Below are 24,961 nucleotides of genomic sequence, written 5' to 3' on the forward strand. Positions count from 1 at the left end.
AGTATTTGGTCCTGCCATGAGGGCAGGGGACTGGACTCGATGACCTCTCGAGATCCCTTCCTGTCCTAGAGTCTATGAATCTATGAATTCATTTCACAGAAGTTACCAAAATGATCTATTTTAGGAGGAGGCAGCACATCCCTGCGGACCGCGCTGCTTCCTGCAGCTTCCATTGGCCGGGAACAGTGAACCATGGCCTAAGGGAACTGTGAACGGCTGTGCAAATGTAAACAAACTGTCTCGCAGTCCGCCAGTGGATTACCCTGATGGGTCACAGGTCACTCACCACTGCCACAAGAGGTCTTGGTGTCCTGTTGTGCTAATCACTATGTGCACATATATAATGAAAAGATAGTCCCTGTCTCCAAGAAATTACAATCTTTATCTTTTATGTTTTTTGTATATTTTAAAAAAATCTAATTGCTATTAAATGCAAACAAAATTGGTTTAATTGTACTCTTTGAGAGAGTTAGTGTGGGAGAATAATTGGGTCCTCTGTTAATGGCCCGTTTAGGATGGACAATATAATCCTAAATGAAGAAATTCAAAATGTAAGGCTGCAATGACAACTTTGATGTAGGTGCATTGCAAACACTGTGTATTTACTTTTATGATCTGTGTTTCACAGCAGGAGCAGGAAGACACATTTAGGCCCTGACCCTGCAATCAGATCTTTGCGGGAGAATCCTTGTGGTTGTGTGTGGCCCTGGGTCACTGCATGGACACAAGGATCAACCTGTGTGGATGTGACTGCATTAGTTAAATAGCTGATAATCTCTTCCCCTTCTGTGTCTTGGAAGGGGGACTGGGCAGGGAGGTGTTGGGGTTTTTCTGAGAGAAGAACAGAACGCTCCATCCTCCTACATAAATATTTCAGTCCCATTTAAACTATCATCCTCTCAGACCAGTATCACTCAATGTGGGTAAGAGATTAAGGTCCTCAATCTTACATCAGGATTTTCAACAGCAGACCCCCTGCACTAGTATGATTTCCCATGGAAGCAGGGGTCCACACTAGCAGATCCCAATGCAGGATTGGGGCCTGACATTGCTCTATACAGGAGTTAGTGGCCTGCAGTTGAACCACCACATTCACCCTGAGGTTTTTTCTATCTAGATACGGACAATGGACAAAAGACTTCATTTAAAAAAAAAAGCACACAGGGTAAAGACCCACTCAGTCCTCTGGTATGTGCTCAATGGAAGTCTTTGAACCAATACAAGATAAACAGCTGTTGCCCAGCCTGCAAATAAAGCGTGAAATCTGGTATGGCTTTGGACCCCTTTGACAAACGGTAATTGTAACATGGGTACTTACATTTCACTCCTGGTAGCTTGTTTGTTCAATGTTCTCATTATTAATGTTAAGGATTTTGCACAATCAGAAATAAACGATAGGAAATACTGCTTTTGAAATTCTTCTGGGCAGGATGTGCATTTTTATTAGATTACCTCATCCTTGGAGAGAGAAGAGCAGATCTGTCCAAAGTGGATTCTGATATAGAAGGCTGGCTGCCAGGCATAGTTTCAGTTTCTGAGTTTACACTCTCTAGCATGTAGCAGAGTTGATTGATTTGATTTCAGTGACCGATGTGTCCAACACAACAATATACAGAAAAGGGGTAGCCACTGTCATCTGGGTTAATCATTTTGAATTTAAAGTTTATTTTAACTAGAAAATATACTGGACTTGTTGACATTTAATGCCCTCTGGCAAGAATTCAGCAGGTCCACATGGTAGTGTTTATTTTTTTCTCCCATATAAAAAATGAATGATCATCTCAGTCAGTATCTTTCTTTCTTTCTTTCTTTCTTTCTTTCTTTCTTGTTTAAATGACATCACAAATAGGGCCGGGGATGTCATAAGACACACATCTGTCTGGCCCCACAATCATCTTAAAAGCATGCCACATCTGTGGATAAGTAGGGAGGTATCTACACATCTGCATGCAACAACCTTATCAGTCTCACAAAGGATGTACAGCAATCCATCTGTCTCACTGCCTCTAGACCCACTGGTTGTAGTGAAACTGTCACTTTCACAGTATGTGAGACCAATATCATAGGCCCTTAAAGTCCTTTGTGTGAGGAAGTCAGAGGGTACATCGGCACGGGAATAAAAGACCCATGGCATGGCCACATCTGGCCCAGGTCAGCTGACTCAGGTTTGCAGGGCTAAAAATTGCAGTTTAGCTGTTTGGGCTTGGGCTGGAGCATGGGCTCTGGGATCCTGCCACCCAGGGCCAGTCCTAGGGGGCGTGGGGCCTGGGACATAGGCACTGAGTTTCTATCATGTCCCAGTTTACCCCTTCTCCCAAGGCCCCACCCCACCTTTTCCCAGCCCCGCCTCATCTGCTTCCACCCTGCCTCTTCCCCACCCAGTTCCGCCCCTCCCCCGAGTGCGCTGAGCCCTCCCTCCTTTCCTCTCCCTCCCAGCGCCTCCAGACACAGCAAAACAGCTGATTGGTGGTAGGCACTGGGAGGGAGGAGCAGATGCTGATCGGTGGGGGTTCTCGCCCCTGCCCACTCACACCACACCTCCCTGCCTGCCTCCTCAAGAAGTTTGGGACCCAGGGTGGTTGTCCCGATTTGCCGTACCCTAGGGATGGCTCTGCTCCCACCTCGCAGGGTCCCAGAGCTCAAGCTCCAGCGCAAGCCTGAACATCTACACAGCAATGTTATGGCCCTGCAGCCTGAGCTCTGCAAGCCCTAAGCAGCTGACCTGGTCCAGCTGCGGGTATTTAATTGCTGTGTAGACATATCCATAGAGGCTAGCAGTAAGAACACTGTTTTGCTGGAGGCTTTCAAATGCTCTCCTGTGACATGAAGAAGAAATTTGAACAGTTATTGTTTTAAGCTTTATTCTTGGTGCAAGTCCATTCGTTTCCGTTTGTATAATTTTGCAATTTTTAATTATATTTTTAAGTTGTGTATGTTGCCCTGTGTGTGTAAATAATGGTACCATTTGTGACGGGATCCCCCTGGAGTGCAGCCTGGGACTGTGGGACCACTGTGGGAAAAAGGTGATGTCCGAAGTAGATAAGTCCTAGGCCAGTGGCAACCTCTTAAACTTCAACAGACAGTCAATGCAGGTCATGAAACACCAGTATCCTGTACACAGAGCAAGATACTCCACTTAGCAGCAGGCAAAGTTAAGCATTCTGCAGTAGCTTCAGCTTTCATAAACTTGGGTTTAAGGTTTTCCCCCTGCATAACATGTTGCAGAAGTCCCAATCTAACGGTGGCCAACATGTGGGATTATGGTGGTGAGAAGTTCCTTCCTAGCCCTGTCAGTGGATGGGTTGGTTTATGCCCAGAATCAGGAAAGTTATATCCCTTATTTTAAAAATTCAGTCTAGAAACTGGATATGCTCACTATTCATATTAATTTCTAGGTCTCTCCCTCCCCTTTTTTTGAATTGGTTGTCCTTTGGCCTCAGTGGTGTCTTGTAACTGTAGATTCAATAGGCTAATGGTCATTTTCTTAAATTGTTTTCTCTTATCAGTTTTAAACTCTTCACCTTTCACTTTAATTGAATATCCCTTTGTTCATATACTTTGAAATTATAAAGGATAAGTATGATATTGGATTTGAACGATCTAACCTGCAACTCCCGAGGTTCTCTGATAACTTGGACTCTCGTTATTTGTGAAATAGTTATTTAGTCTTTATTAACAACATTTGATTACAAAGCAAACAGTTAAAATAAAAGTTTTTGTTTACGTCTTTGATTTCTCTCTTGGTGCTATTAACGTTTCATACAGAAATATTACATAGATGTTCAGCCTGAATCTGTGGTCCAAACTGCTTCAGGTATTCATGTTCATTCATTCATTATTGCTTGGAGATGGAAAAAAAAAACAACCTCTAAATGAGTTTTTTAACAAGCCATGGAGAACGAAAACTAAACTGTTGTGCTTTGATGTCTTGGAATTTAGTCTTAGTCCTTTTAATATCAGTCAGGTAACCTAATCACAACAATCACATTCTTTGTTAGCAGTCTCAGCAGGAAGGCAGGAATTGATTTGGCATGGAGACTAACCTCTCACCCCTTCAGGTGGTCCCCTCAGGAGAGTGTGGAGGCACATAAGTGGATTAGTGTGGGGAACCTTACATTGCTGGCTGTCAGTTCAACACTTTCCATGAGCATTACATTCATCTAGTTGTGACAATAGTACAGCTCTGTGCAACAAGTGAAACACAGATCTATTTCCATACCATTCATGTTTTCACATTTCGTTTTTTTGTATTCTCTTTTCAGACAAAGCTTTTCCATTGCATTTGTACCCTCAGTTCATAGTAATATGTGTGAATATGACTAATGCAGATCAGTATCCTAATTTTTTTAAGCAATAATGACTGATGGGTGGGGTATTTCCTGGCGGCTAGTGACCATCTGGAGGAGGCCTTTAACCCATCTGGTAATTAACTGCCAGGAAATGTTTGACTCTGAGGTTGTTATTGCTGTTATAAACCAAATAGATTTTTTTCTTCCCTCACCATGTCTGTTGCATTACATACCTAATGTGCTCTCCCTGATGAATATTTTTTCTTTACTAAATAATTTATTATGTATATATATAGTTGTCCAAGATGCACTAGGAGCTTTACAGACATAAAAAATGTGCTTGCTACCCAAAAGAATTTACAACCTGGGGCCCTAGTCCTGCATTTGGATCTGTTCAGTGGACCCTCATTGAATTAAAAGGGGCTCTACAACAGATGCGAAGGTCTGTCCACTCAGATTCAGTTGCCGTATCAAGGCCTACAATTACGTATAAAGTTACAAGGATTAACAACAGACAATGGGGTTTATGGGTATGGAAAATTATGGTTACAATAATGTGCAGCATCCCTAAAAGATAAATGTAGATGAATGTTAGCATGTAGGTTAGTTATATAACAGCAACCCCCCTAGAAGCAGCATTGACTGGCTCTGGATGAGATCTGTCCGTCACTGGTCGGAAGGACACGTTAATCCAATGCAGAGCCTTTAAGAGGAGGAAAAATTGAGGGAATCTGGGCAGAGCCTCCACAAAAGTCACTATTTGCTCATACAATTTATAATGTTCCATGAATTGTGAGTAGCTCCAATTCTAATACAATATCCTGATGGTATGTCATCAGTGTGCACCTAATCACAAATGCAGACAGAATCCATGTGATTTCTGCATTCATCTGACAGGAAATAACTATTCTAGGAGAAAAGAGGAGATAGGACCACTAATTATGAGATGAAGATTGGAGATTTTCATACCTCAGTTACAAATTGTAATCTGATCAGGAATTGAATCAGAATTGGAAATGCGCCATAGTGAATTAAAAAAGTGGGTCCCCTGAAAAACATTAAATAAAAAATGTCTTTTAAAATGATACTATAAAATACTTACGGAAGCATTTGAAGCCACATGTTGATAGAATTTATGATTGTGTTGGTATACAAACTCCACTTCATTTCATCCTATTTTATTTGTTTTGTCTGAGTATGGCAATAAAGTGCCTGAGTTAAAAAGGTCCAGTAAATCAGCTCTGATATGTAGAAAGCAAATTGATGGAGGACTTTGTGTATTTTTGTCTGTCACGCTTGTATTAGAAAATGCAGTGTCGCCTCATTGGTGCAACCATGATTTCATTAGGCTACGCAGCTTACATGTGGCAATGATTTCTTCTCATAATTAAGAAAATGTTTACAAATAAAACCTGAGGAAGGAAGGAAAGAATGTTCAGGGTGATAAAAATTACAGACTTGTGATTGGGAAGTCTTTGAAGACTATTCAGTGTGGATAATCTTTGGTTTTAAAAGGAAATTTGTAAGTATTGATTAATTATACAGTGTTTGTGTTTTGGGGGTTTAATATGGAGAATCTGCATATGATTAGAATGGGCCTTTGCTAACTAAAGGCCAAATTCTGAATTTCTTACTCACTGCCTGGTCAGGGAATTTTCCACTGAAGCCAGAAGAGTTTATCTGAGCAAGGATTACAAGAAAATGAGCAAAGACAGGATTTGGCTTTATGATCATATATCTTAGGCACTTAGGAAGTGGTGGAGATATTTTTACGTCTGGTAGCACTGCATAGTTAAGGGTCCTTTATAAATCATCTTCAGGATTGCATAATTTACAGCTAGACTGTTCCCTTGGGTGTGTGGAAGGGGGAAGTGTCAACTCCAAGGCAACATATTCTGTCCCAAAGCCCTGCAAAGAGCTCTCTGTGGGGTTAGTGGTTCGTGAGCAAGGAGAGACTGAAAGGGTGGAAATGGGTTTACTATTTGCATCACCTCTCCCTATTTCCCATGGGAACCACTAGGAAATCCACTGTCAAATGAATTCTGAGGCTGAATTAGCTTTCTGTATGGAGCCTTCCACTCTGTAGAACCTTCCTTTAGGGGAGAGCTCCCAAGGCAGCTGCAAACAGGGGAAGCCTGTCGGTACAGCTCCACCATGGTAAGTGACTTCAGAAGTCCCTGCATGGATAGCTCTGTCCTTTGATTACATAGGCAGATCCCCTGAGATCCAGACACTCTCTAGGCCAACCCCCCTGCCTTTTGTTTAGGGGTGAGAGCTCCACACCTTTTCCCCATCCTTGAGGAAATGAACTGGAGGCATCTTCAGAAGTCTACCTGTTAGTGGGCTTTTCCACAGTGAGAAATGGTCTGGCCCATGTCTATGGAAACTCGCTCTTGTATGAAGTTGGCGGGTAAGGTTAAAGCCTACCTGCGATTTGAAGACACAGAAGAGTAATGTAACATGGCCAATAATGTTGGTGCCTTTACAGAAGAACAAAAGGAGGCAAATTTACTAATTCTTTGGCCTTTTTTGTGCTGTAACTTTAGAAGCAGATTTTATTTTTTAAAGGATGGTTTTGCCGTTCACTAATCCATACATAAAACAAAGCCCTTTGGGTATTGGGTATTTAACAATATGAGTTAACCCACAAAGATGCAGATAATTTAAACCAGTCTAGTGTACATGTGCAGGATATAATATCCATGAGCATGTCTGTTATATTTTGGAGATGATGGATAAGGTTGTACTACTTTAACAGTTGTCAGCGATCTCCCACAGAAAACTTAAATGATTTTGTCATGAACAATATAAAATCTCTGTAAAATTCCAACTTCCTCTTTTAACTCTTCTCCACCTCAGATTTTTCTAATAGTTCCTAACCCTTTCCTCTATTGTTGACTTATTTAAGTGTTAAGTACTGAGTTTATGTATTCATGTACAGCTTTGGTCTCCTTCACTGTGCTTTACACCTGCAATGAGACATCTTATTTATTATCCATTATGTTGGACTGTAAAGTGTGCACAGTACTTTACAACTGGTCAGTGTGCCATACAAGGAACATCATCACTGCTCTAAGGTGCTCATGAGCTAACGGCACAAATGAGAATATTTCTTTAAAGGGTTCTCAGAAGCTGCTTAAACTAAAAGATGGAAGAGACTGCACTGAGATCTCCTGATGCAGTTTCAAAGCCAAAAGACTGGGCCCATTCTGTTCATTACAATGACGGTGAAAGTGATCACTTGCTAGTGGCAGGCTCTGCTTGGTCTAGCTTTAGGTAAACAAAAGAAAAAGCCTCCTGTTTACAAATCTTCCCCTATCCCCCTAGGATGGATTAAAGGAAGAGAGAATGCTTAATGTCAGCATCCTCCCTGTTCCAACATAACAATAAAACTACCCTTTTCAGACTAGAGCTCAAAGGGCACTGAAATCATCTTGAAAATGTTACTTTGTGTGTGTATAAACAATGAGACAAAATTCACCCACTACTTTAGAACCATTTGTGACATGCTGATGGTACTAAATCTAGTATCAATAACTTTAGAGGCCATTGTTGTTCATTACAAACTCCATTTGTTTTGTTCTAATCTGAGTCCTTGTTAGTGTGCATAAAAGTCAAGCTCTACAAAAAGTCACTTCATAAAATGCAGAATTTTTAGTATTCTGCATTCTAAGTCAAATGAACACCTGCTGTAGCTTGAAAAAATGTTTTGTGAAAATGGCTATACTGTTGTTACTCAGCAGCCTAGATGGGTCATGGCAGAGCTGTGTAAAAACTGTCTATTGCACCCTGTCTTCACATTTCACTATCATTGTTCATTCACAGATTCCTTAGAGCAGGGGTCGGCAACCTTTCAGAAGTGCTGTGCCGAGTCTTCATTTATTCACTCCAATTTAACGTTGCGCGTGCCAGTCATACATTTTAACGTTTTTAGAAGGTCTCTTTCTATAAGTCTATAATATATAACTAAACTATTGTTGTATGTAAAGTAAATAAGGTTTTTAAAATGTTTAAGAAGCTTCATTTAAAATTAAATTAAAATGAAGAGCCCCTCGGTTTGGTGGCCAGGACCTGGGCAGTATGAGTGCCACTGAAAAGCAGCTTGCGTGTCACCTTTGGCATCCGTGCCATAGGTTGCCTACCCCTGCCTTAGAGTGTGCTCTGCCCTGTGAAAACAGAACACATAGTCCCTGTTCCAGTGATAATCTCCTGCAAACATTTACTGTCAAGTGTAGTGCTCATTGCCATAGTAGTTCCATATGATATGTCTACATTTCAAAAATTTTTGTGGTCAAAATAGTAAGTCTTAAATTGGCTGCTGCAATACTGACTGTCAGTCAGTGTAGATGAGGGAAAATTGTGTTCAAACCTTGTGCCAACTTGTAGTTAATCTGTTAGCTGACATGATACTGAACACAATTTGCTCTAGTTTATATTGGCCAGTCGGATGTGATCAGCATTGTGTCAGCAAACTCAACTCTTCACACTTCATGGTAAAATTTTATAATGTCCATCAACATCTGTAGGGCTAATGACACTGAGCATCCTTCTGAAAATGTCCTATAGAATTTTGAAGTGATGAAACCAATGTATTTATATAGAAATCTAATGGAGTCCAATAAAAACTACTCTGGCTATAGAATTTAACAGAGAATGATAGTGTTTCTAGATTTTTTTTTGAACTTGTGGAATTCTATAGCAGTGATAGATTTCTCTATTAAATTCTATAGGATGATTCAAAACCCTGTAGCAAGGGGTTTTTTTCTTTCAAATTCAATAGAACTTTTCTAAAAGGATACTAGCTTAGCAGTAAATGTTTCCAGGGATGGGCCCTGCATTGTTAACTATTTTGAGGGAAACATTCTGCCAAGACTGCAAGGTGATCAAATCTAGCAACACTCCATTGGAATGTGACTGCAAAATCAGGAGAAAATGGCTGTCAGCATTTTGGCATGGACTGCCTTTTCTTAGATACATTCTGACAGCTTAACCAAAGTATTCCAGCAAAGCAACTTTATAAACAATGATCCCTTGCTATAGTGACTTATCAGTTGCTCGTGTATTTTTGTCATTCAGTTGTTTTATATAAGATCTAAGTACATCTTAATGATTATATAATAGTTTAGAAGGTTCTGGGATAGCTTTATCACTTGTCTCCTAGCAGAGGTGTAGCGAGTGCCCTCCGTACCCTCTGATCGGAGGGGGCCCCGCAAGAAAGGGGGCCCCTAAAAGTGGCAAAAAAAATGTAAGGTATAACTAGGTAAGTGACATTTATTGACGCTATTGCACAATACATGTCGGTTTTACTGACAAAACCGTGAAGTCATTATGATACATCATAATGCTTTTGGCTACATCAGTTGTCTGTCGATCAGTTTCGAATTTTAGTTGGACCCATTCAAAGAATGTGTATTTGCACTGTCAAAAAGCACTGTCAAAAAGACTTCAGCAGCATGAAACAGGCAAAGGTCATCAAGACTGTATGGTGAAATGGTTTGACCTTCGTCAGGCATAGTAAACCGTACATCTATTGACCAACTCGAAATTGCAGACTTTTCTGAAAGAAAGAGATTTCTGGAGAAATTTTGTCAAACACATGGTTTATGTCGTTATTTTCTTGTCCGAAAGAAACTTGGCATTTCGAGGAAGTATTGAAAAGCTCGGCGATCCTTCGAATGGCAACTTTTTGGACTGTTTGAATTGTTTGCAAAGTATGATACTGTCCTCAGCAAACTTTTACAGCGGATTAAGAAGGCAGAGACACATGTTCAGTACCTCAGTCCACAGATCCAAAATGAGCAGATTCACTTGTTTGCCAGTAACATTCAAGAGGCCAACATAGCGCAGCTTAAAAAAGCAAAATATTATTCAGTTATTTTGGACTATACCCCCGACGTGTCACATGAAGAACAGATGTCTGTGGTGTTACGCTTTGTTGAATGCAACGGTGAAGATGGTGTCAATATTCGTGAAGCGTTTGTTGGTTTTCTTAATGTTCATGATACAACTGGCGAGGGCTTATTGGAAGCGTTTCTTGAAAAGGCAAACAACTTAGGAATAGACATTGCTGACATGAGAGGCCAAGCTTATGATAACGGCGCAAATATGAGAGGAAAGAATAAAGGAGTTCAAGCCCGCATGCTAGAAATAAATGACCGTGCCTTGTATGTACCATGTGGAGCTCACACTTGGAATCTTGTGATCTCAGACGCGGCAAAGTCATCGAAATATGCCGTTGACTTTTTTGGTCTGATTACAGAATATACGTTATCTTTTTCTTCTTCACCTTCACGTTGGGATATACTTCAAGAACATATGCCAATATCTGTTAAAGGGTTATCGGACACTCGTTGGGAGTCGAGAATTGATGCTGTGAAGCCATTGCGTTATCACCTTGAAGAATTGTGCAATGCTTTGTCATCTTTGCGAGAATATGCGCTCGAAAAGAGAAAGATGGCAATACAGCAACAGAAGCCAGTGCGCTTTTAGACCATGTTACTACGTGGCCTTTTGTTCTGACTGTGTACACGTGGTACGATATATACTATTTCACGTCAATAAAACAGCAAATTAATTCAGTCACCAGATGTGTCAATTGACGTACTGCAGGCAGAAGTCAGTGCTACAATGAAGTTTTTGGAAGACTATCGAAATACAGGATATAACTCTGTGGTCACAAATGCACATGAAATAGCAGAGCATATGGGTATTGAGCAGGTGTTTCCAGAAAAAGCAGGGTGCGACGTAAGAAGAGAATGTTTGATTACGAATGTGCTGATGATTCAAGTCGTCTTTCTGCCGAAGAAAAATTCAAATCGCATTCTTTCTTGTTCTCACTGATCAGGCCATATCTTCTGTTTCGTCGCGATTTGACCAACTCGTGGAGTGGTATAAGTTGTTGGATTTCTGTACAACGCTAACAGCCTGAAGCAGTGTCACAGAGAAAAATGAACTGGAGAATCACAGCAAAAAATTTTGAAAGAAAAATGGGAGACATTGATGCCAACGAACTCATAATGGAATTGAATCGTTTTTATTTATGTCATCGAGAAAGAGAGAGGACTTGTCACGGGCAAACAATTTTTTAATGTACATATACAAGAACAGCCTTCAGGAGATATATCCGAATCTTTGCATTTGCATCAGAATTCTTCTGACCACACCAGTTACTGTCGCTGGTGCTGAAAGGAGCTTCAGCAGAATGAAACTGATCAAGAATATACTGCGCTCAACCATGACAGATGACAGGCTTTCTGCGCTTGCAGTTACCTCAGTCAAAAACAAGACTGCCAGATCTCTGGACTATGACGCATTGATTAACCAATTTGCGGAGAACAAGGCTCGAAAGAAGCGCTTTGCGTAAATACGGAATACATGTACACTGTAGACCTATGTATACATAATATGAACCCTGTATATTGTATAAAATAAATACCACATTCCAGTTTCTGCATTGTAAGGGGCCCCGGACATATGTTCGGAGGGGGCCACGTTCTTTGTTGCTACGGCCCTGTCTCCTAGGAAGGAAGGCTGTACATACTGGAGGGCTTAATGATTTGGCATATACACCGTTGAGAGCTCTTTTCTTTTGGGGGCTTTTTTCTTGCACATCTGGAAGTGCCTCTTAATTAAAAAAACTTCCAAATAACGATAGGCCAAGTAACCCCCCACTGGAAAAAGTATTTTATTGCAGTAATAATCCTGGTGGATATATTTATTGGTTTTATTTGCTTCTGTTCTATTAACATCTGTCACATGTGTGAGTTTTCATCGTTGTTGCTGACTTCTCTGAGGAGCCTTTTTATACAAAACAAGGAAACATAATCATTAGAACACTGGCATCTTTCACTGTTAGACAATTGATAGCCAATATGGGTGTGCACTCATGTTTGCCTGCAGTCTCCAAAGGACAAATGTATTTTGTTGATGTGGGGGTATGCTAGTGCTTAAAAACACCTAGACTTAAAAAAAATTATCTTGATTTTTCTTCAATATTATGTAAACGATAAGAATGCATGTATATAAAACTATTTATCCAGCTTTTGGTTACCTGAAAGTCAGTTATGTCTCTAGACATCTATGCATTTCTCTTCTGCTTAGCCCAACCCTTGTTTTCTGAAAATTGTACTGTGACTATCATACCAAATAGAGGAAAAAGCTACTTTATTTGGGCATAAGCTTTCTTGGACTAGAATCACCTCATCAGATGGATGGAGTGAAAAATACAGGAGCAGGTATAAATACACAGCATATGAAAAGATGAGGGTTGCCTTACCAAGTATGAGGTCAGTCTAACAAGACAATTCAATTAACAGTAGGATACCAAGGGAGGAAAAATCACTTTTCTAGTCGTAATGTGAGTGGCCCATTTCAAACAGTTGACAAGAAGGTGTGAGTAACAGTAGGTGGAAATTAGTATGGGGGAAATTAGGTTTAGGTTTTGTAATGACCCAACCATTCCCAGTCTTTATTCGGGCTTAATTTGATGGTATCTTGTTTTCAAATTAATTCCAATTGAGTGACCAGAGAGATTGAAGTGTTCTCCTACTGGTTTTTTAATGTTATAGTCCCTGATGTCAGATTTGTGTCCATTTATTCTTTTATGTAGAGACTGTCTGGTTTCACCAATGTACATGGCAGAGGGACATTGCTGGCACATGATGGCAAATATCACATATTAGTATATACAGATATACTAATATATCATATATTAGTAGATGTGCAGGTGAACGAGCCCCTGATGGTGTGGCTGATGTGGTTAGGTCCTATGATGGTGTCCCTCGAATAGATATGTGGACAGAGTTGGCAACAGGTTTTGTTGCAGGGTTCGGTTCCTGGGTTGGTGTTTTTGGTGTGTAGTTGCTGGTGACTATTTGCTTCAGGTTGCGGGGCTGTCTGGAATTACAACATTCAAAAACCAGTAGGAGAACACTTCAGTCTCCCTGGTCACTCAATAACAGACCTAAAAGTGGCAATTCTTCAACAAAAAAACTTCAAAACAAGACTCCAACGTGAGACTGTAGAACTGGAATTAATTTGCAAATTCACTCCCCCATTCTGTTATCACCCAGTCTCATTCCCTCCTTGTAATCTCACCGTTTTTGGGTGTAAGAGCCACTTTTCTGCAGGTCTAGCTATATGGAAGAGCCGACCTGTAACTCACCACCTCATTCACACTTTCAAACATTTCATATCTCAGCTGGAAATACAGCTTTTCCCCTTTGTACCTCTTGATCTCTCTCATTTTTCCGTAATGTATTTATTATTTAACTTTGTCTTAGGACTATTTAACTGTGAAAAGTATTTGGAACATGCTTCATATGAAAGATGCTACAAAATACAGTTAAATAATTGTAGTGCTGAAATGATCTTCAAATATTGTATAGAGTATGTAACTCAGTTTTTTGTTTTGTTAACAACAAACTCAGTTATTCATTTGACGACCAGCTATTTATTATGTGAAAATCATTATATTATATAAAGCAGGGGTTCTCAAACTGGGGGTTGGGACCCCTCAGGGGGTCGTGAGGTTATTACATGGGAGGTTGCAAGCTGTCAGCCTCCACCCAAAACCCTGCTTTGCCGCCAGCATTTATAAAGGTTTTAAATATATAATAAAGTGTTTTTAATGTATAAGGGGGGTAGCACTCAGAGGCTTGCTGCGTGAAAGGGGTCACCAGTAAAAAAGTCTGAGAACCCCTGATATAAAGGTATACTCCATTTATAGAAATCACCTTTTTCTCTCTACTTCTTCCCCAGTCAAAGGTATATACTCGCACACCAACATTATATCTGGACTTCAAGCTGGACAAAGGAGCCAAGCACATTCAGCCAGTTCCCAAAGGTAGGAAAGATTTCATTGACTGGTTTAACAAAGAAATTGAAGCCACTTCTCCTGTAATGGGTTGAGTATGAATCTCTGTATCTTTGTATCATTATGGGTAAAATGTTCTCCTTATGGAGTATTCTGTATCCTCTGAGTTTAAAAGTTTCAACATGGCAGTTAGTTACCCTTGGCCAAATGCTGCCCTTGAATACAGGGGCAGAATTTTCATTGATGTGTCATCCATGTATCCAAGGGCTTAAGAGCCTCCCCTGTATCTGAAGTATTCCTCCTTGGTAGTCCATCGATCCGATAATGACAAATCTGTGCAGATCATCTATTGTTGGTCTCATGATGTGCCCTCTGATGACTGTACAAGCCAATTCTAGAGGTGCACATTTTGCTGCAGATGATGCATGGGAAGTTCGCGGTCAGTGGATTGTGCGCTGTTGATGCTCTGTGACGTCGTTCACGTGCCTCTTGTAGACGCCGGTAGCGGTCTTCCTCAAAGGCGATGCAGGTATTCCTGACTGTTGCAGGCCACTGTGTTCTGTCGCTGGCGGCATCCTCAAGGTCCCTAGGTTTGATACTGCTGTACTGCAGATCGGCTTTGATAGTGTCCTTGTAACATTTCCGTGGCCAATCTATATGCCGGATGCCCTGGGAGACCTCACCATACAGAAGCTGGTGGCGGATTCTGTTGGCATCCATGCGGTTGACATGACCAGTCCAACATAGCTGTGACTTCATGATCATCATTTCGATGCTTGTCATCTGGGCTCTCTTGAGGACCTCGAGATTGGGCACTTTGTCTTGCCAGTGGATCTTCATGATGTTGCGGAGGCAGCGCATGTGGAATGCTTCAAGCTGCTTGATGTGACACCTATATACATGTCCATGTTTCACACCCGTACAAAAGAGATGAGAGAACAACAGCTCTGTACACACGCAGTTTGTGACATTCGGATGTTGTGGTGGTTTAAACTTTGACACTCAGACAGCCAAGTGCCTGGCTTTGCTTTGGATATTTGTGCGTGATCTTTATCCAGTGATCCATCACTGGATATGACACTACCAGGTATTTAAAGTTCTCCACTACTTTAAGAGAGTGCCATCAATGGAGATACTGGGACAGAAGCATTTGATCCAGTTACAGGTTGATGAAGAACTTCTGTCTTTCCGAGGCTGATAGTTAGTCTGAAGAGTTGCGAGGCTCAAGCAAACTTGTTGACAAAGTGCTGAAGATCATTTTCAGTGTGAGCTATGAGGGGAGTCGTTGGCAAGAGTGCCTCAAGAAGGAGTTCTGCACTATCTTAGTCTTTGCATTCAGGTGACGGAGATCAAAAATGAACCATCTTGCCGGTATTTTGAGTATATACCTCGATCCAATCTTTCATTGCATGGTTTAAGGACGCTGCAAAGAACAGGTTAAATAGAACAGGAGCGAGAACACCTTGTTTCACGCCATTGTGTTATTGAAGGGGGCTGATGTGGCTCCATCAGACAATACTTTGCTTGTCATGCTGTCATGAAAAAGGCATATAATCTGGACAAATTTTCTTGGGCAGCCAAGTCGTGTTAGAATGGTCCAAAGGGCTTCCCTGTTGATGGTATCAAACGCCTTTGTCAGATCTATGAAGACAGCATACAGGTGCATATTCTGTTCAATGCACTTCTCTTGTATTTGTCTGACAGCAAACACCATGTTGACTATGCTCCGGCCAGGTCGGAAACCACATTGACTTTCAGGTAGATTTGCCTCAGAAATACTGCCTATTTTGCGGTTCAAGATGATGCGGGCAATGATCTTCCCACCAACGGAGAGGAGGGATATGCCTCTATAGTTTCCACATTCTGCTTTGCTGCCTTTGTTCTTGAAAGAGAGACAATAGTAGCGTCGCGGAGGTCCTGTGGTATGTTTTCATCCTCCCAGATGCTGATGATCACGCTGTGGAACGCTGCTAATGCTGCTGGATCTGCTACTTTGTATATCTCTGCTGGTATCTCATCTTTTCCAGGAGCTTTTCCTGAACTCATCTGGCTAACAGCTTTCTTAATCTCATCTATAGTGGGCGGAAAGTCAAGATCTGTCAGAGCAGGTTGTTGTGGAATTTCATTGAGGACATTATTATTCACGGTTGACTGTCTATTGAGAAGGTTGCTAAAGTGTTCTTGCCATCTTTTGTTGATGCCTTCTTTATCTTTAATCAGCGTTGTTGTCTGATGAGAGCAATGAGGTGGTCCTTGCTTTAGAAGGTCCGTAGACAGTCTTAATAGCACTGAAGAACATCTTTGAGTTGAGAGTCTCAGCATAGTGCTCAATTTCTTTGGCTTTGCTCTCCCACCAGTTGTCTTGTATCTGACGGAGGTCTTTCTGTGTTTTGCTCTGAAGGTACTTGAAATGGTCCCATTTAGATACTGACGAGTGGTCATTCTGCCATTCGATAAAGGCTTTTCTCTTTACTTCCAGTGCCGAGCTTCTTGGTTCTCATCAAACCAATCCTGATGTGTTCTTTTCTTTGGTCCAAGAGATGTTATTGCTGTGTCAGTCACTATCTGCTTGTACTGGTCCCACTTTTCGGTTACAGTACTGATCAATTGTCCGTGGGATGTCAGTTTGTCATCAAGACTCCTCTGGAAATTGTTGAAACACTGAGCATCCTTCAGTTTGGCTACGTTGAAAGCAGGTCGCACATGCTTAAGGCGTTTGTGCCGAGAGGGAGCGGTGTGAAGTTAAAGAGACATCCTGACTAATCTGTGATCTGTGAAGCACTCTGCGCCTCGCATTACTCTGGTGATTATTATGTCTTGGATGTCTCGCCTTCTGACAATGGCATAATCTATCAGATGCCACTGTTTGGACCAGGGTGCATCCACGTCATTTTATATTTGTCCACTTGTCGGAACAGAGTGTTGGTAATGGTCAGGTCATTTTCAGAACAAAGGCTCAAAAGGAGTAGTCCATTGCTGTTCATTTTGCCTACTCCATGTGGCCCGGTTACTCCTTTCCAGTTCTCGCTGTCAGCCCTGACTCAGGCATTGAAATCTTCAAGTAGGAGTAGTTTGTCTGGTGTGGCCTTGATCAGTCTGTTGAGATCTTCATACTATTGTTCCTTTGAGTTGTCAGAGCATGTTAGAGTGGGTGCATATGCACTGACGATGATGGCATGACGTTTGGCATTTAGTGGGAAGCGTAGTTTCAGCAATCTTTCATTGATACCCACTGGAAGGTCTGGGAATTGATGCATCAATGAGGTTTTTATGGCCAGACCAATTCCATGTATTCTGTCCTCTGTCTCAGTCTCACCCCTCTAGAGCAAGGTGTAACCAGTTCCTGGTTCACTCAAGGAACCTTCCCCAGGCAATCTTGTTTCACTTAATGCTGCTATATCTATGTTGTAGCGGGCTAGTTCTCAAGCAATGAGAGCTGTCCTTCTCTCAGGTCTTGCAACAGCTTCTCGATCCATGAGGGTATGAAGTTACCACTGGGAGTCGTAGTCCCAATCCTGCATGCAGGTGGCCTGTGGATAGGTGAAGTATAATACTAGATTATTAGCCCAAATTCTAGGGTCTGAAAACTATTAATAACTCAGAGATGTAAAACTAGTCCAATTAATGTGATTTTGGGAGACTGGTTTGGTGAAAGGGATGCGCCTGGTTTGGATCCACAAGTTGACAGTGACTAAAAATTATTACCATCTTCACCTGTTTAGTGAGTTTGAGTAAAAGGATTGGTGCTCTGAGATTTGGGGTAAGGGGTTCACATCACAGTTGGCACTGTAGTATCTTTATTGCTATTCTCAATGGGGAGATTTCAAAGTAAAGCAGCAAGAGGACTAAACTACTCTCTTATCCTTGATGGTGGTTTCACTGCATTAAGGTTGAAGCTATTGGTGAGAGAATTTGCACACAGTTGCCTGTACTATGCCTTGTCTGTGAATAAATAGTTCCTCCACTCTCCGGGATTGTAAATCTCAATTTATAGCTGGGTTCAGTGGTCCTTCCCTCACTGTGGGGGTGGACCTTCCATTACTTTGGTGGACTGTGCTCACCAGTCCCAGTCATTGGATAGGCTCGTCACTAAATACACTTCAGTTGGGAAACATTAAGAAGATTAAAACCAAACCAAACTAATAAATAATCTAAAGTTAATTTGTTAACTCTCTGTATTAGCCCATGAGAAGCCACTTCAAATATCTTCAAGAATCAGCCATTTTACTAATTTGATAGCAGAGAACCAGTTTGACCAACGGTGGAATACTTTTAAAGCACAGACAACTTGAGCCACACAGTTTAGCTGTGATATTTCAAACACTGAAATATTTTCAAACTATTTCCTTGTATGTACAGTTTTAATATAGCCTTTATAGAGTTGTTAATTAATAGATTACACTCTTTTGTATACAGCGGCTGCTCCAGGCACCAGCTCTCCAAGCGTGTGGCTGGGGCGGCATGCCGTGGGGGCGCCCTGCTGGTCCCTGCAAGGGCAGCAGTCAGGCCACCTTCAGCGGCTTGCCTGCGGGAAGTCCGCTGGTCCCGCAGATTCGGCGGCGGGTACGCCGAAGCCGAGGTACCGGCGGACCTCCCGCAGGCAAGACGCCGAATCTGCGGGACCGGGGACCTCCTGCGGGCATGCCAACAAAGGCAGCCTGCTGCCGTGTTTGGGGCGGCAAAAAGCTAGAGCCACCCCTGGTTATGTAGAAAATACCAATACAATTTGGAGGATTTCTCTCCAAATCAACTGTAAAGAAACATGGAAACAGTAACAATATGGGATTTTCATGTACATCTACTTCATTCTATAGTGGCTATTAATGCACCCTATTTCCAATTTTTTTTTGGTCATCTTAGTGTTTCCTTCAGACTAGACACATCGAATCAGGGCCGGCTCCAGGGTTTTTGCTGCCCCAAGCAGCGAAAAGAAAAGAAAAGAAAAGAAAAGAAAAGCTGTGATCGCAATCTGCAGCTCTACCGCCACTGCTTCAATCTTCGGCAGCAATTCGGTGGCTGATCCTTCACTCTGAGAGGGAGTGAGGGACTCGCTGCCGAATTGCCACCAAAGACCCGGACTTGTCGCCCCTCACCGCTGGCTGCCCTAAGCAGCTGCTTGCTGGGCTGGTGCATGGAGCTGGCCCTGCATCTAAGAGTTAAGCAGCAGGTCAGTTACTTTGCTTTCTTAGAAAACAGATGTTTATGCACAGTATTTTTACAATAGCAGCTGATGCAAGTCAGTAAAATTTTGACCATTACATTATTGTAAAGAATCTAGGGCCCAATCCTGCAACTCTTCTTCATGTGGTAACCCTTACTCTCATGAACAGTCCCAATGACTTCAGTAGGGCTACTCATATGTGTAAAGGTTGGCAGAATTGGGCTCATAATTTGCAAAATCTCCATCATTACCAAATTCCTTCACATTTGCAACACATTTTTGCTTGTTAGCTCGAGAAAAAAGAATTCAATGTTGTTCATCGCTGTAACTGTTGTAAAGTATTTGCATAACAAATTGATTTTACTTTTAGCAAAACAATGTAGAGTTGTTCCCTGTCTTACATTTATGGGGGTGGGAGGAGAGGGAGGACATGATCTCAGGATTTCGGAACATGCCACACATACAGAAAAACAAATTACCTGTATATGCATCTGTCACAGATCTCATCAGATACGTTACTCATGTATCATACAAATAGTAAATGTGACTAGTTTGGCCTGACATCTCATCTCAAAATATATATATAGCAGGGGTCGGCAACCTCTGGCACGCGGCTTGCCAGGGTAAGCACCCTGGTGGGCCAGGCCAGTTTGTTTACCTGCCATGTCGGCAGGTTCGGCCGATCGCGGCTCCCACTGGCTCTGGTTTGCCCCCTTCTTGGAGGCATATCAGGTGTGGGAGAAGGCATGGCTGACCCTGGCTGTGGAATGGCCCCTACAATTAGGAGACTCTGAGTCCAGTTTAGTAACGTATTTAAATACCTGCTTATGTCTCATTCACTTAATGGGACTTAAGACCATGCTTAAGTGCACTGCTGAACTGAAGCCTGTAACCCAGCCTTCTGTGTGCATGAAGGTGTGGTGCATAATTAAGCAGTATTCTGTTTGCTATAAAACCAATTCTTTTCAACACCTTTATAAATTGAGTTACATGCCTGCTACAACATGGATGTTTCAGAGCACGTCTGTAGATAAGCATAATCAAATTGAGCATTGCCTTCTCATCAAGTTTTCCTCTTCTCTGTATGTTACCAAATTTCCAGTACAAAATGTCAAATCTAATACTGTGCACTGGGCAGGGAAGAAATCAGCTTATGGCAGCATACCATGGCTCACCCCAAAAAAGACAACCTACCAATAAAACAACTTGCAAGTCTTGGCTGGTTCATATCTTGTCTTTGACAGTCTTCAAAAAGAATTCTCATTGTAATTGTTTTATATATTGCAACTTCACAGTACCTTTTTTCTTATTGTCTGAGGGTTGCTCATGTTCCATTGTAAGCATTGAAACACTTGTCATATGTGTGTCACTTTTATGATGATGATGTACCTCCATAGGTGGTGTGGACTGAGAGAGAGAGAAGCACTTCAGTAAATGTTTTTGCTATACTTCTGTGCAGGAGCATGATTTTCCATGTGTGCAGAGCTGTGCATCAGTTGTGTGGGAGAATGGCATATCAGGTGCAGCTTGGCATTTTATGAAATACTGAGGCCAGTTCTTGCCACAGAAAGGCAGGCACAACCCCCATTGAGGGGCATCCTCTTGCTGAGGATGGTGGCAGGGGCCAATATGACCTCACTTGCTCCCTGTCCTCTGGTGGTTCCTTCCCAGTCTTTCCCCGGCTGAGATAGCTTCTTCTTTCTTCTGAAAGTGGTTAGGCAGGATCCAGGCCTCCCTGCTTAATCTTACCTCTCCTTGGGAGATTAGGGTCCTTCCCTCCCACTGGGTCCTTGTGGTGGGGGTAGGAATCCCATGGGATCACTTGCTGGGGATCCATGGGACTGTCTTCCTGTGGAGGGGTTGCTCTTCCACCTCACTGGGGGCAGATGCAGCCCACACACTGGGGAGAATGGGCTTGATCTGTCTCCTGTTGAGTAGAGCTCATTGGGTATATTCTGACAAAAAGTTTTTTTGGTGGAAAGTGCTCCTTCATCAAAACTAAAACTGATCATTGATAAATCTCCCCCTGTGAAAAAAAAAAGAAAAAAAATCCTATTTTGGAACTTTTCATTTTGAAATTCTCGTTTATATTTCAAAAACGTTTAAAAATGTAAAGAGTAAAATCAGAAATGTTTTGGAATTATTGAAACACAATGTTTCAATTGACCCAATCAAAGTTTTTTCATATTATCAGTTCACAAACATTTTTGAGATTTTGACTTCTTGTCCTGGTCTGGGATGGGAAGAAATTTCAAAATCTCAAACTTTACAAGATGAAGAAACCATTTCCCCCCCAGCTCTGTAGTCAAAGTCAACGTGAGCCATTCGTTCTACTGACTTCAGGAAGTGCTGGATCAGAGCCAGTATTATTCACTCATCTCACAAGGATGATGTAAACACTTGTCAGGGTTTGCACAGTGCTTTGAAGATATGGTAGACTATGTACATGCTAAGTATTATTAAATAGATAGTGTCAGGTCACATTTTTATCCCGAATTTAAGGTTTTGTAAAAACTATGATTTACAAAATCTAAAACCCATGGAAATGTTATCATGGCTATTTTTAATTCCAGTGAGAAGAGTTTTCTGAACCACACATTCCTCTTTTCTGTCTGTAACCCAGACATCACAACATGAAATGAAGTCATGAAAACTTGAAAGTGAAAATGACAAAAATTGCATGTAAGTGAAAGTAACTAGTTTATTTTCAGTGTCCAGTGTGAGAAAAATGCAAAATTACCAAGCAGTAGCAGGTAAAATAGTTACGTCAAGTTCTTCCCCTTTTCGTAATCTGAAGTGCTGTTTGTCACAGAAGTAGGATATTTTTAACTTAACAGTGCATCTCTAAGAGTAAAATTTTTGAGAGGAAGCAGTGCAATTTAGTGATGTAATACCATACACAAAGCACTAAACTGATCTAGAGCTCTTAATACATATGGGGGAACCTCTTCAACAGAAATTGTTGATAGGCCAAAAACAACAAGGGAACAGATCGTATAGAAGCCAAAACTGATTAGCAAGGTAAGCATGGTAGAAGTGGAATAGACTTGGGGCAAATACATTATCATGGAGGAAAAGGTAGATTGATGGATTTAACAGTTGCAAGCCATATTCTTGGGCAATGTTAGTGAACAGTCAGACCTCAGTGTGGGAGCTAACTTGGGCTGGAGATGTGTTACTCGGAAAGGTCATTAGTGTTTCCCAAAACATGCATTTTCTGTCATTTAAAAATGTGAGACTTGAAAGAGACAGAAGGATATGGAAATACACCCTCCCTTTTCCCAGCAGTGTATTTTATAAAAAAAAAAAAAAAAAAAGTGATACAGAAAGAACAGAAGGGGATGGATAAAAGGAAGGAATTAGGGATTTGGAATGCACAGAGAAAAGATATGAAAGATACTTGAGAATTAAGAAGATGCAGAGCATCAAAAATAGACTTTTGGTTTATACTACAGATGTTTCATGGACATTATAGTCATAACATGTTTAATCTTCTGGCATAATATTAGAAAGTTAGTTAAAGTGCTTCTAACACCACAGATAATACAGTTAAAATGTAATAAAAGGTTGCACAATTGCACCCTGGAGAGCCTCTGTCATGCTGAAGCACATTTCCCTTATATATCCAAACATCGATACAAGAGGATTTAGTTTATCTTCATTTCTTTTCTCACACTGCTGAATACTGACTTACATGTATATTCTCCTTCATAACTGGCTTTTTTCCTGTGCCAGTCCCTAGCAATGTCACAGAATTCACTCTGTCCTTGACAGATGGATTGTGATGTCACGTACATTGTATTAGTGTCTGAACTATATTAGTCCAGTTTGTTCTTCAGAGTAAAAAATTGTAGAGGGGAAGGAATTAGTTAAAAATGTCTGTGACAACACTGGGTATGGTCATTTGGGTTTTTTTTGAAAGGACTGGGATGAGCATGAAGTGCTTTCCAGCTCAGAAAAGCTGCTTTGTGTAAATTCACTGCCAGTCTTCCAATGGTGGGAAAGCTAGTGGCTAATCTACCCTAGCGCTCTCACTGTTGCCAGCACCTGTAAAGCTGCACCAGTGCTAGAATAACAGTGAGAGAATTTCTGAAAATCCAGAGTCTTTTTAAGTTTTCTGCTGAAAAGATGCCACAGTTGGGAAGTGAAATGAATGGAGTGAGAGGGATTTTAGAAGGCTATCTTGAAATTGTGAGATAGGGTTTGTGTAGGGTTGGAAAACAAGCCACGTTTTATATACAGTGATTTCACTATTTAATTTTAAATCTAATGTTTTTGCAGTCTGTGATCATCATCATCATCATAATCTCATAGCAGATCCCAACAGGACATAGCCTCCTTGCAGTTCGAGTACCACCCAGATTGATCTCTAGCTATGTCTGCCATGAGCAATCTTATCATGCCACTGAAGTTTCTGGTGAACACATGATTGCCAAACATGTAGCAGCATTCGTTGGTAAACACTTCCTAATTCAGGAGGCCTCTATCCTAATATAAGACTGTGCCAAGAAAGCTGCTGACAAAGGTGGCTGATGGATTTGGCTATGGATATCTTCATTGCTGATTTTGTCCTGCCACTTATTATGGCAAAGATAGCGAGAATCAAACCCACCAATCCTCCACTCTTCATCCTTCCTCAGCACCCACGTTTTATGGCTGTCCAGTACCGCCAGTGTAACTGTAGTCCTATAGAGCCGCAGCTCATAGCAAATTCGATATCATGACAGCCCAAACAGAGGCTGCTTAAGGGCCCGGAACGTGGTGGTGGCTGCTGCTATATAAGTGTCTGCATTTTTTGAGCCTCCTCCAGAACTGTCTATGATACTGCCCGTGTATTTGGCAGTTGCCACCTCCTCAGTGTCATAAACACACAGGTTAATACTTGGCTGGTTGTAATCTGGAGCTGGAGGCTGCTTGATAGTAATGGCCAGGGACTGAATTTGGTCTGGATTGATAAGCAGATCAGTGCACTCTGCTTCTTTCCCAAGCAGATCAGCCATCAGCTGCAGTGATTCACCAAACTGAGCCAACAAGACAATCGGTATATTTGAGGTCTCAAAGGAAAATGGTGTTCTTCTCAATGCCTACTGCCTCCTCAAGCTTATCCATCAGCCAGTCAGTGCTGATACTGAACAATGAAGGTGACTCAGTGCAGCCTTCCCAAACTCAAACGCAGCTTTCTGTTCCATTGTAGAGCTCTTCAATCAATGACACTATCTTCTCAGAGATGCCAAGTCACCTCATGGCTTTCACAAGCTTGCTCATTGCACTGAATCCAAGGCCTGATGGAAGTCTATAAACAGTACTGTGCACAGCTTATTAAATTCAGCCAGCTTCTTAAAAAACTGTCTCAAGGGAAAGATCTGGTTGATAGTGGAATGATCAGGTCCAGAGCCACACTAAATATCCCGATCTCTGCCATGAAGTGTATCATTGATTTGAAACATTAACATGGATGGTAACAACAACAGCGTAATACCTCTAGGGTTGCTAAATTCACCCTTATTGTCCCTTTCCAGTCATCTCGGATGATATCAGTGCACCAGATGGTCTGGAAGAGCCTGTGCAGCCATAGTACAACAATACTCTCACCTGTCTTCAGCAACTCAGGGATGACATTACAAACCCCTTATGGCTTCCCACATTTCAACTTATGGACTGCGATCCAGGTCTCTTGTTGGTTGAAAAAAGGTAGCT

At 41.6% G+C, this 24,961-nt stretch overlaps 1 protein-coding gene across 6 annotated transcripts in view; it reads left to right on the plus strand.

Moving 5' to 3' along the window:
* The window catches only part of PIR (pirin), a 111,247-nt gene that overhangs the window by 64,333 nt on the left and 21,953 nt on the right, over window positions 1–24,961 (plus strand). For all 6 annotated transcript variants that reach the window (XM_075060384.1, XM_075060373.1, XM_075060377.1 and 3 more), the window contains one exon: window positions 14,049–14,133. In XM_075060384.1, the coding sequence (XP_074916485.1) occupies window positions 14,049–14,133 (85 nt within the window). The remainder of the gene's footprint in view (window positions 1–14,048; window positions 14,134–24,961) is intronic.

Source organism: Chelonoidis abingdonii, chromosome 1, assembly GCF_003597395.2.
Source record: "Chelonoidis abingdonii isolate Lonesome George chromosome 1, CheloAbing_2.0, whole genome shotgun sequence".
Lineage (NCBI taxonomy): Eukaryota > Metazoa > Chordata > Testudines > Testudinidae > Chelonoidis > Chelonoidis abingdonii.